This window comes from Tetrao urogallus (assembly GCF_951394365.1).
Source record: "Tetrao urogallus genome assembly, chromosome: 16".
In the NCBI taxonomy this organism is placed as follows: domain Eukaryota; kingdom Metazoa; phylum Chordata; class Aves; order Galliformes; family Phasianidae; genus Tetrao; species Tetrao urogallus.
In genome coordinates, this window is record NC_136829.1 from 13,694,055 (window position 1) to 13,705,202 (window position 11,148).

Here is an 11,148-nt window from a genome sequence, read left to right on the forward strand (position 1 = left end):
TTTTGAGTGAGTGCCACAGCCCAGGTCTGTCCCAGTAGTGCCTTGAGACAGTGACGTTTCTCCTCCCCTGAGCTTCTGTTTCCGTGTCATCTGTGTGAGTGAGTCTGTATGTAGGGAAATCATGCACGCATGCCTGCAGGTTTGCAAGCCCTTAGCAACCGGCTCCCTGCGCCTGCACGCTGTGTGCCTTGCAGATGGAGCTGCACCGTGTGTGCAGGGCAGCATTTTCAGACAAAGAAGGTGAACCCTGGCCTTTGTAAAGCTTGCAGTTATGAAACGAGGTAATGACAGGTACAGGCAAAATGCCACAGTTGGGAGCTGTCTGTGCAATCAGTTACACACCTGCATCTGAGCCGTTCCCTTAGATGTTATAATGGCCTGTAATTTGGTACTCATATTTGGGGACAGCGGGGAAAAGCAACAAACATGGTAAGCAAAAGCCAATGCAGCCCCAAAACTTTATAGGTCTTCCAGCATATGAAAAGCCAAGCAGAGTATTGGTGTTGTCACCTTCAATAGTGTTCATCAGGTGAAATCACAGGAGTCCTGTGCGTGACAGACTCAATCATTTATTTAAGTGCGTAACTAGAGTAGAATAAAATTTATGGCATACTGTGCTAAATAAGTAATGGACACACATTGCAAACATGCTGTCAAAGCAAACATCTCTTGTTTGAGTGGGTAACCGGCACTGGTCTTGTTCCTTTGAGGAAGGTAGGCACCACCCCATAATAGCTTAGTGGTGAGGCACTGGAACAGGCTGCCCAAGGAGGCTGTGGATGGCCCATCCCTGCAGGCATTTGAAGCCAGGCTGGATGTGGCTCTGGGCAGCCTGGACTGGTGGTTGGCGACCTGCACACAGCAGGGGGTTGGAACCAGATGATTGTTATGGTCCTTTTCAACCCAGGGCATTCTATGATTCTACGATTCTATGATTGTATGATTCTATGGTTTACCTGCCTTTAATTGGTGTGAGGCAGAGATCCAGGTCAGTGTGAGGATCTGTGAGGCGCTCTGAAAACTCTGCCCATGGGTGAGCAGCTGTGCCACAGGCAGTGGGTGCAGGGAGGGAGAGGAGGGGCCTGATGGGTGAAGGAGACCTGGGGAGAAAGGCAGAAGGGTGAGGCAGGGGGGATGCAACTGCACAGAAAAGAACTGACGATCGCAGTTGTTGTTCATTTGTAACCCACAGTGCAACCTGAGCTGTTGCTCTAGGAGGGCTGGAGAGCAAACAAAGCTCCCCACAAAATTTAACAGGACTTGTTCTTTTGTTCTTTCCTTCTTTTTCTTTTTCTTCTCCTTTTTTCCCTTTTCACTGGGAAAGTTATGACTGTTAATTAAGATTACATTAAACTTAATCTTAAAAAAAAAAAGTTCCATCCATTCAGAATTTGATATGCCGAAAAATGGAGTTTGTGGCTGCAATTAGAGCATTAGGACGATACTCATCAGTTTTCATTTCAGTGTGAGCAGTCTCTGAAGGACTGCAGAGCAGTGTTTGCTGTTCCATCAGGACACAGGTATTTTGCACCCAATGGGTATTTTAAAGCCTGTCATTTGAATGCCATGGTTTGTATATTACAATACACAGCATGCTTGTGTGGTGTTGCTGAATAACGATTCATCATTTTTATCATGCGTTTTACTTGCCCACAATCCCACGGTGAAACTTGGCAGGAAAGCACTCTGCAGGTAATGTATGTTTTAAATGGGAATGCCTCGTGTGCTTTAATATGTCACACAGACAGAGCTGTTGCACTTACACTATGGCTCACTTATTCCCTGCTCTTGGTCACTGTCACTGTGGTATTTTAGCTCAGCAGGACGATGAGCTACAAGACAAAGTGCAGGCAGGGCAAGGAGCTGCAGCAGCACTGCCAGCAGGTACAAGGACACAGATCTCTTTGCCTGGTGACCGACTGTGGGCAGGTTATTTGGTAAGGGAAAGGTTTTGCCAGCAGTCTGCAAGTGGATGAGTAAAAGCTGGCCTTGAACTAGAAAGAGATGTAGATCCTGCGGTGACCAAGACTGCAGCAGAAGATGCTGAGATGGACATGTAGCTCTGTTTTATTTGATCCTTATCAGCACTGGGCATTTCCTCCATCCGTGGGGGGCACAGGTGTGAATCTGGTGGTTTCAGGCAGGAAGGAGGTGGTCAGCAGGAGGTGATCGCCCCTCCGTACTGCCACCGGTGAGGCTGCCCCGAGTGCTGTGCTCAGTGTTGGGCCCCTCACTACAGGAAGGTCACTGAGGCCCCTGGAGCACACCCAGAGCTGGGCAGCAAAGCTGAACAGGGTCTGGAGCACAAGTCTTATGGGGAGTGGCTGCAGGAACGGGGAAAGAAAAGCTTTGCAAAGAAAAGCTTTGAGTCTTAAACAGAACAGAAATGTTGGGATGACTCCTGTCTGAATTTACAGTTGAAATCTGAATCAGGCCTGAAAGTGAGTCGTGGCCGGTTGTGGGTGATGGTCATCAGGCAAGAATGATGCGAGGGGCAGCCCTGGGATCCTGGTCCTGTGATGTGGGTGGAGGGGTGGTGTAATGGGAGACACAAGCAGCACCTCTACCTGTCCACATGTGCCGGCTGAAGGAGGCAGAGGACGCACAGGTCGTGCCACGGGCCTGTTGCTCCGGGAAAGCCCAGGTGGCCACGCGTGCAGACGACCAGCGATGCCAGCATGAGGGTGCTGAGCTCGGCTGGGAAGAAGAGCTGGGGGCACCAAGGGGAAGCGGCAGGTGGGATGCGGGATGCGGGATGCTGGCGGGCACGGGTGCCGGCAGCGCGGTACCCCGCCAGCGGGTTCCGAGCCGGTGCCGCCTGCGGGTCAGAACCGAGCCGGGGCGGGGCGAACCGGGCGGGGCGGGCGCGGCACCTGCGTGCTGGGAGTGCGGCCCCGTCGGCGGAGCCGCGCCGAGCCGAGGCGCTGCTGGGAAGCGCATCCCGCCCCGCTCCGCCCCGGCCGCCGCGGCCATGACCGACAACATCCCGCTGCAGCCGGTCCGGCAGAAGAAGCGGATGGACAGCAAGCACCGCAGCGGGTGAGCGCTCCGCGGGGCGGCTGCGCGAGGCCGGGGCTCCGCTGCCTCGCCGTGCTGCTGCCCGTGTCGCGGTTCTGCTCGGGGCCTCTGCGGGGCGGGGGTCGCCGCTGGGCAGCGGTTGAGGGAGCGAAGTGGGAGGAGGAGGAAGAGGAGAAAAAGAAGGAGGACGAGGACGAGGACGGAGCTGGCGGCCGCTGACAGGTCGTTCCCGGCGCCATTGCCGTGGCACGCCCGGCGCTGGGAAGGATCCTGCTGGGCGGCCCTGCGGAGCCGGGGCTGGGGCAGAACGGGGCCTGCGATTATCGAACCCACGAACCCACCGCTGGGGGTCGGCGGGCACGGAGCAGCGCTGCCGGAACAGCCGTGTGAGAGCCGGGAGCTGCGGGATGGTCCGTGGGAGCGGCTCTGCCTGGGAACGGTGTGCGGGGCTGTGCCGAAGGTCTCCGGCTGAACGCTCTGTAACTGTATCAGCGAAAGCAATACAATGTCCTTATGCTGGATGTTGCAGTGGATGTGTTCTGCCGGTGCTTCCAGACAGGAAGCTGAGTAAGAATGAATTTCGTGGGAAATGGCACTGCCTGCAGACGGGTTGGTGTGCGCGGGGCACCCGGGTTACCTGGCTGTCAGGTTGCCGTGCAGAACTTGGCTCTGCATTGGATGTATTTGTAGGCGCGGTGAGTGATGCTAGCAAAAGAAAGCAAAGCCTCGAAGGAAATAATGCCTGCTAGAACGAGAGGAAATTGTTATTTTCCCATTGTTTGTTATGGTTTGGGTTGATGGCCTTCATTTCAGGCTCCTCTAATTGAAGTTATTGTACTTAATAGGGAGCAGTATAATGAATAATAAACTACCAGCACAGTTTCTGTGAGCTGATGAAGCAGTGTCTGTGGCAGTTAAGCCTGAGCTGGAAGGTACGTGTGATGCAGCACAGAACTCCCAGCCCCTGCATGACATGTGCTGCTGGACAGGTTCCACGAGGTGCAGCCACCATGGCATTGAATTCAGTGATGTGATTGAAAAGGCTCAGAGAGAGGAGGCAGCGGCAGCCAGAGAAATTTCTCAAAGCTTCTTGAATCTTTTTTTTGGTCAGAAAATGCTCTGATCTCTGGCACATCTCTACTATGAAGTGGTTGGTAGTGGCTGGCAGTAATAACCTCCACCTAACCCAAGCTGCAGCTCAGTGGCACCAGACCTCAGCTGGTGTCAGCAGACACGCAGACGCTGCTTCTGTGCCATCAAGAAATGCTGGCAGCCTGAAGTTCTGAAGGAAGATTACGTGGGGTTTTTCTTAATGGCAGTCTGAATAACTTGGCTTTAGGTTTTCTTGTTTGGGTATTTGATTGCTTCCTGGGAGCTTATGTCTTGTTTGTCTGATTATTAGGCTGTAATTCAATCAAATGATAGTGTGGGTAGCAAAGCACTGAGGTGGAGGAATCCAAAGTATTATGAGCAACTGCAGGAGGAGTCAGTCAGCAGGCCAGGGCAGGTCCTGGGGTCAGGTCTGGGATGGAGTGTGGGGAGCCCTGCGCTGTCATCAGGACCTTCCTCCTGTTTCCTCTGAGAAAAACACAAACAAAGGCATTTGCAAGTCATCTTTGTTTATACATGTGAAAATCTGCTGGTAACCAAGCTGTGAAAGGCTTCATTTTAACAAAGACTGACTGTAGTTTCTAGCATGTCTGCCTTTTTCCCCATAGGGGCAAGTTCTTAGACAGATTTTGCTGGCTTGGTGTCTTCTGGAGTGAGAAATAGATTTAATTTCATGGACTGAATGACTTCATAGAAAAAAATAAAAAAGGAATAAATGCCCAATTCTCATACCTAATTCTCATACAGGCAGCAGAGGACAGGTGTCATCTCAATGCTGCTTTGATTACAGCCTCAGCTTGTAGTGTGCTTTGAAGAGCAGCCAGGGAGGAACTCGTACAGTAGCTTTGCAGAGATGAATAATGGTCCAGACAGCTGAGATCTGTGTTAGTGAGAGAAAGCATGTGCTTAATAAACCAATGGGAGTAGTGGTTATCTGTTCCGCAGCATAACTTTCATGTGGGCCTTCCTGGCTGTTGTCAGAGAGCATGTGCTCTCTGTGCTTTGCAGCTGTACTCCATGAATTCAGCCACGTTTCCCAATGGCCTTGCAGCACTCTGAGGACCACTCAGATGTGTGCCAGTTGGGAAGGGAGGATGGCACAAGGTGGTGGAGGATGGCGGTGTGGCATGGGAGCTTCCCGGGGTGAGCACTGATGGGAGTGAGCTGCAAGCTCCTGAAGCCCTCCAGGCACTCCTTTCAGTGCACAGCAGAAGTTTTTCCTTAAATAGCTTATGGTCTCAGTCTGCAATCCTGCAAGGCTTTTTTTGAATCCAGCGAGCTGCTGTGCTCACCATGCCTCTGCAATGTGAAGAGGCCTTGATCCAGGAATGCGGGAGGGAGAACAGGGAATGAGACTGGGGAGGAGGAGCTTTACAGTCCGTGTTTGTGCTCTATGGGTCTGCTTAAAATGGCAAATTCCATTTCAAAGTCAGCAGAGGGAGATGGGAGCTCCTGGCCGCCTGCAGGTGGGTGTGCAGGGCTGGGCTGGGGTGCTGGCGGAGCTGGGCAGTGTGCCTGCTTGGCTTGGCTTGGTTCATTTGTTTTTAATATCAGTAGGAAATACTTTTATATGCACTTACTTTATATGCTACTTTTATATGCATTTACAATACTGATATGCAGGAGGCTGGTTTGTAGGTTGCAGATCCTTAACAGTGTCACCTGTGAGAAACATGGAAATGCCATCTGAGAAATGGGATTGTTGGAGGAATGATTAAATATATGATGTGCTTCAGCACTGACTGGACTAAATCTACTCCAGTTTTAGGAAAATGTGGCACTTTTCCATTAGTTTTGTTGTGCATTCATAAGCTTTTTTTTCATTTTCTCTCTAAAATGTTTCTCTGTCCAACATGCTGCTTGGTGATGGCTGTTCATCACGCATCTGACAGTCAGTCTGTTGTATTACTGCTGCTCGCATCATTGCTGAGAGTGCATTTCTGTAGTGCTCCCTGTGATTGCACAGTGAGCCCCCGTGACCTTCAGCAGCTCCTGTTCATTTAGCTCCCAGTGCAGGTGAAGAGCCACACTGCCTATAGGACTTGGAGTTTGGGAGGCAGTTCATTTCAGAAGAGATGCTTCTGAGCGATTGTCCTTCAGGGTGATTTCTGAGTCTGGGTTTTTTTTTGTTTGTCAAATTGTGATTTAGAATGTGAATAACATAACACAAGGGGAACTTCTTCGTTTAAGCTGTCTTTGTAAACATTTTCATGTTTGTAAAAGTTTGCCATCCTTGCACATGGGTGTCCCAAGTCTGACACGTAGCACTGCAGCGCAGGAGGGTGCACACAGACATGGCTGTCCCTGCTCTGTGCAAGCACTCCATGCCTCTGGGGTGCACATGGGAGGTAACAAGTGGCGTTTACTCAGCTTGCAACGTTGGCAGTGTAATACAGAAGGAGTCAGGTAGTGAAGTCATCCTGCCTGCACGTGATCCTGGGCGGTTTGTGGGATGTGCCATTGGTCTGTGGAAGCACTGAGTGCTGCTGCAGCCACTCCTGTTTGCGTAAGGCAGCCTGTAAGGACTGAGGATGGCATACGAAGGGTTTTCAAGCAGAACTTGTGGGCTTAGGTATGCATTCCTCATTAATGACAGCATCAGAGTTGAAATAAGTACAATGAGACTTGATTTTTTTTTTTTCTTTTCTGGGGAAGACATCTGAAAGAGTGGTCAGGCGCTGCAGTGGGCTGCCCAGGGAGGTGGTGGAGTCACCAACCATGGAGATGTTCAAGGAACGTTTAGACGTTGTGTTGAAGGACGTGGTTTAGTGAGAATTATTGGTGACAGCTGCATGGTTGGAGTGGATGACCTTGTAGGTCTTTTCCAGCCTTGGTGATTCTAGGATTCTGTGGTCATTCTGTGCTTAAGGGATGTCTGTGTTCCTACCAGCAGCTCTGTTGCTAGCAATGTGCCAGGCCATGCATTCCCTGGCACTATTGGTGTGCAGGAATGACTGTTGCCTCTGACATGCTGCACCCTTCTGCTCTGCATGCCCAGCAAGGCGCAGCAGTGCGGGCAGTCTGCGGGACAGAAGGGGAACAAGATTGGGGAAAAAGAGAGGGTTAAATGCCATCCTGGGGACGTGCTTTGGTTTAGAAAAGTAAGAATTAAAAACATTCTCTTTGGGGATTTACCTGGACATATGTGAGATAAAGATCAGCCTTCATTGCCCTGCATGCTTTCCAGCTCAGAGCAGTGGGGCGGTGCCTGGTGGGATTCCTGGCTCTGCAGCTGAATGCTGTCACAGCACACAGCTTGGTCATTGCTGGTTGTAGTATTGTTGGTATTATTTCACTGGTTGAAAGTTGTTTTGTTTTCTTTCTGACAAATGCCTTTATGTTGCTTAGAAGCCATGTATTGAAAGGCTGTGTAGGAGACTTTGTAGGAGAAATGCTGGGTATTCTTAATTCAGATGTTGATACTTCTGGTACTTGCCTTTGAAAACTTGCTGAGCAGGAAGTTTTTCCTTTGTTTGTCTGATGAGGTCTTAGGTTTGCTTTCCCTGTAATTCAGGACATTGCGAAAGCTGTGAGTGTGGCAGGGCAGGAATTTCACAAACCTGTGACTTTTCATGGCAGATCCTCCCATGGCCTTTGTGTCTGTACTTAGAACTGGTATTTTTAGGTGCATTCTCAAGCCTTATAGTAACACATCGTTTGTACATTAAAATTCCTACAGCACCGAGTGTCTCTGTGGTGGGAATGCTCAGGGCAGTTGTGGCTTCCATTGCAGAACTTCTGAGAAGTTACGTTGCACTTTCCTCCCTTCAGAGTTGCTGTCAGTACTGGAGCTTGCAGCGCCCTTCAGGAAGGAGCAGTTGTAAGGGTTTTGCAGTGCTAGCTGTTAACTTCCTTCTAGGTTGACAGCACTGTAATGGTGTGAACAGCCGGGTGGAGCACACTGCTCTGAAGGTGGAATGTCCTGCTTACCTGGGCGGGTTCTCTCACTGTTTTCATGCACGTTCTAGACTAAATATTCTGTAAGTTACTGAATTTAACGTGACTGGAAGTCTGCTCTGGAGGTTTAGATATTGGCTTGACAATCTGCCCAGATGGCTGGAAATTTCTCTGGAGCACACCGGTGAAAATCACACTGTAAAAACTACCAGCCCAAGTAAAATATCTGTTAAACGACAGTAGTAGGCTGTTTAAGCTTCGTCCTATTGTAAATATTTGGATGTAGGTACCTTGCTCCTGTTGCTGATGACTAGGATCCCTAAGAGAGGCCCAGCCTACAGAATAAACAAAGGTAACTGGTTTCAGATGGCTGGAAGGGCTGAGTGGTTCCCACCATAGCTGGAAGCACGTCCGAATGAAGCTGTGAATACCAGCCTTGTTCCTGTGGGCAAAGCCTCTTGTTTGGATTTCTATCATTCGGAGTTCACTGTAGTTAAAACATGAGATGTAGGCTAATCTTGTGTGATTTCCTCCATTACAGAAAAAAGGGATTTTTTTTTTCTATAGACCGTTTTATTTTTTTATTCAATCTGAACATCACTGTTTCATCTGTTATCCATTCAAACTTATTTGAGAGGCAAGTAACTGGTAAAATGACTATTTATCTTAGTTCTTCATCTGCAAAGGAAAAAGAGAACTCCCAATTAAAAGATACCGACTTAATAAAATATATAATATATAAAGTGTAAAAATATAATGAAATAAAATGTATGTAAAGTTTGTGAATTTGAGTGTCTCACACCACCATACTGTTTGCTTCATGTTGCAAGCAGCTTTTGTGATGTGGGTATTGTACACAGTCATGGGTGGGAGAAAGATTTCTCTCTCTTGAGTTTTGTTAGTAAGACAAAGGTAAGTTTGTAGATCTGACCTGCTGGTTGGTGAGGAGGAGAGCTCCTGGTTTACAGGTGGTTTTAATGTGGTGGAAAACAGTAGCAGATGAGAGGTGGCTGATGGAGGATCCTGGGCTGTTTGTCCTGGCAGGTGGAGAGGGCCTGGGGTGTGTGTGAGAATCATGGTTAAAGAGCAACTCCTTATTTAAAATCAGATGTTCCTCTCGTAGGTGCTGTGAGTGCTTACGATGCTGTGGGAGAAGAGACCCAAGGCCTCGTACGGTTTGGCTTGGCCATCCAGAGAAGAGAGACCAGAGATACCCCCGCAATGTTATCAACAACCAGAAATACAACTTTTTTACGTTTCTCCCTGGGGTAAGTGTGAGGAAAGGTGCTTCCTGTCATCCTACCCAACGCTGTGCCCAGTTCCAGCGCTGTTATGGTAGGTGAGCACAGAAGCAAATGAGTGCCATCTGCATTTAAGGGGTGAGGGGGGAACTGGTGCCTCTCCCCTGCCACTGCTGGGGGAGCAGCCTGCTGTGTGGATGGGCAGCAGCTCCATCATCCCTGCTGGAGCAGCTGGATCATCCATCCGACACTTCTGGTAGCAGCAGCAGAAACAAGTCCAATTCTGCCCACTTTTAAAGTCAGAAAGCGGTCGCTGGTTGAGCCAAGCTTTCTGAGTTCATTGGCTTCTTCTGATGTCTATGGTGTGATTTTTTGCAAACCAAATCCTGTAGCTAATGATGTAGCTGTTTGCTAGGAGTGTCTCTTTGCAGAGTGAAGATAGTTAGAAGTTTAAAACCAAAACAAAACGACTTATTTGTGTTAATACTCGGGCCTGGCTGCGTGGCAGTGTTATCCAACCAGGATACCATCAGCTGGGAAGAGTAGGTTGATCTTTAGAAAAGAGTTTCCAGGAATACTTTAAGACTGCCTTAAGTGGCCATGTATGTATGAGCAGAAATGTTTCAGAGCATTAGTGCAACCTGTATGACTTCCAAACTCTGTTATTGACCTCTTTTCTCTTTTCTTCTGTTTTTCCTAGGTGTTATTTAACCAGTTCAAATACTTCTTCAACCTTTACTTCTTGCTCTTGGCCTGCTCTCAATTTGTTGTTGAAATGAGGCTTGGTGCGCTCTACACATACTGGGTTCCTCTGGTAGGTGATTTGAGGTTTGTTTACTTAAGAAACTTTCATTTCTTGACACAATTTCTTTTGCTGCCCTTTCTCCAGGCTGTAAGTTAGTACCTTAAATCATTTAGTTAGCTGGCTGTTTCAGGCCCTGCTCTGTACATGTCACATAGATAGCTGCTCTGGCTTTGGGCTCTGTTTTATACAGCTGTCCCTGGGATGTGAGAGGTCTCTGCCTCTACCTTGTTCATCAGTGGGATGCCAGCAGAGACAGAGCTCTCAAGCACTGTGCGTGGTGACTGCAGAGGCATCAGGACTTTGTGTGTTAAGTGGTGAAGTAAGTGGGGACCAGAATAAATACATTGCCCTGCTGATTTGTGTGTTGCTCACAGCTTCTCTGAAGGCAGGGTGTGCTGGTGGAGGGTCTGTGAGGGCATCTGGCCCTCCCAAGGAGCCCAAGCACTGCGAGCCCAGACCAGCCTGGTTACTGCAGCGAGGGACCAAAGGGCACCTCTCTGAAGTGACCTTAAAGAGTGGCCATATGCGCAACGGAGGCAAATTATGCTCTCCTGCCAAACAGTTTGACCTGCAGTTTAGGCGTAGGTCAACAGACTGATTCATGGTTTAACCACATTGTGCAAAACAAATGAGAGAAACCTGAGAAACAGCCCTGCGTGTAAAATAACTGCCATTTTTTAATATAAAAACCATATATATAAATATAGAGAGACAAACCTGCGTAGCCTCGTACCTGTTCAAGCTGCAGATACTCTTTCCTTCCTCTAAACGTTTGCCCTTTTCTTTTGATAGCCACATGTTTCATCTGATCAAAGGAAATCAATAATAATCAGTTTTGAAGCAGAAACTCATATGCTGTCAAAGGATGTAATGAAGAATAGTTGTGTGGGGCTGTTAGATCTCTGAACTGCACTGCATGAACCAGCCAAAACTGGCAAATGCTTTCATATAGATAGCTGTACTTTTTCCCCAGCTTTTATCCAAGTACAACTGTTATTTCTCTCTTTATGCAAATATCTTTCCTGCTGCACTTCAGCCTATAGTGTTGCAGGATAGCTTTGATTCAGAAGGGCCTCT

General features: G+C 48.7%; 1 protein-coding gene across 1 annotated transcript in view; it reads left to right on the forward strand.

Moving 5' to 3' along the window:
* Positions 1 to 2,971: 2,971 nt before the first annotated feature.
* The window catches only part of ATP9A (ATPase phospholipid transporting 9A (putative)), a gene marked incomplete at both ends in the record, with an annotated part of 48,323 nt that continues 40,146 nt past the window's right edge, over positions 2,972 to 11,148 (forward strand). The window contains 3 exons of the mRNA XM_079543175.1: positions 2,972 to 3,039; positions 9,149 to 9,293; positions 9,967 to 10,080. Coding sequence (XP_079399301.1) covers positions 2,972 to 3,039; positions 9,149 to 9,293; positions 9,967 to 10,080 — 327 coding nt within the window. The remainder of the gene's footprint in view (positions 3,040 to 9,148; positions 9,294 to 9,966; positions 10,081 to 11,148) is intronic.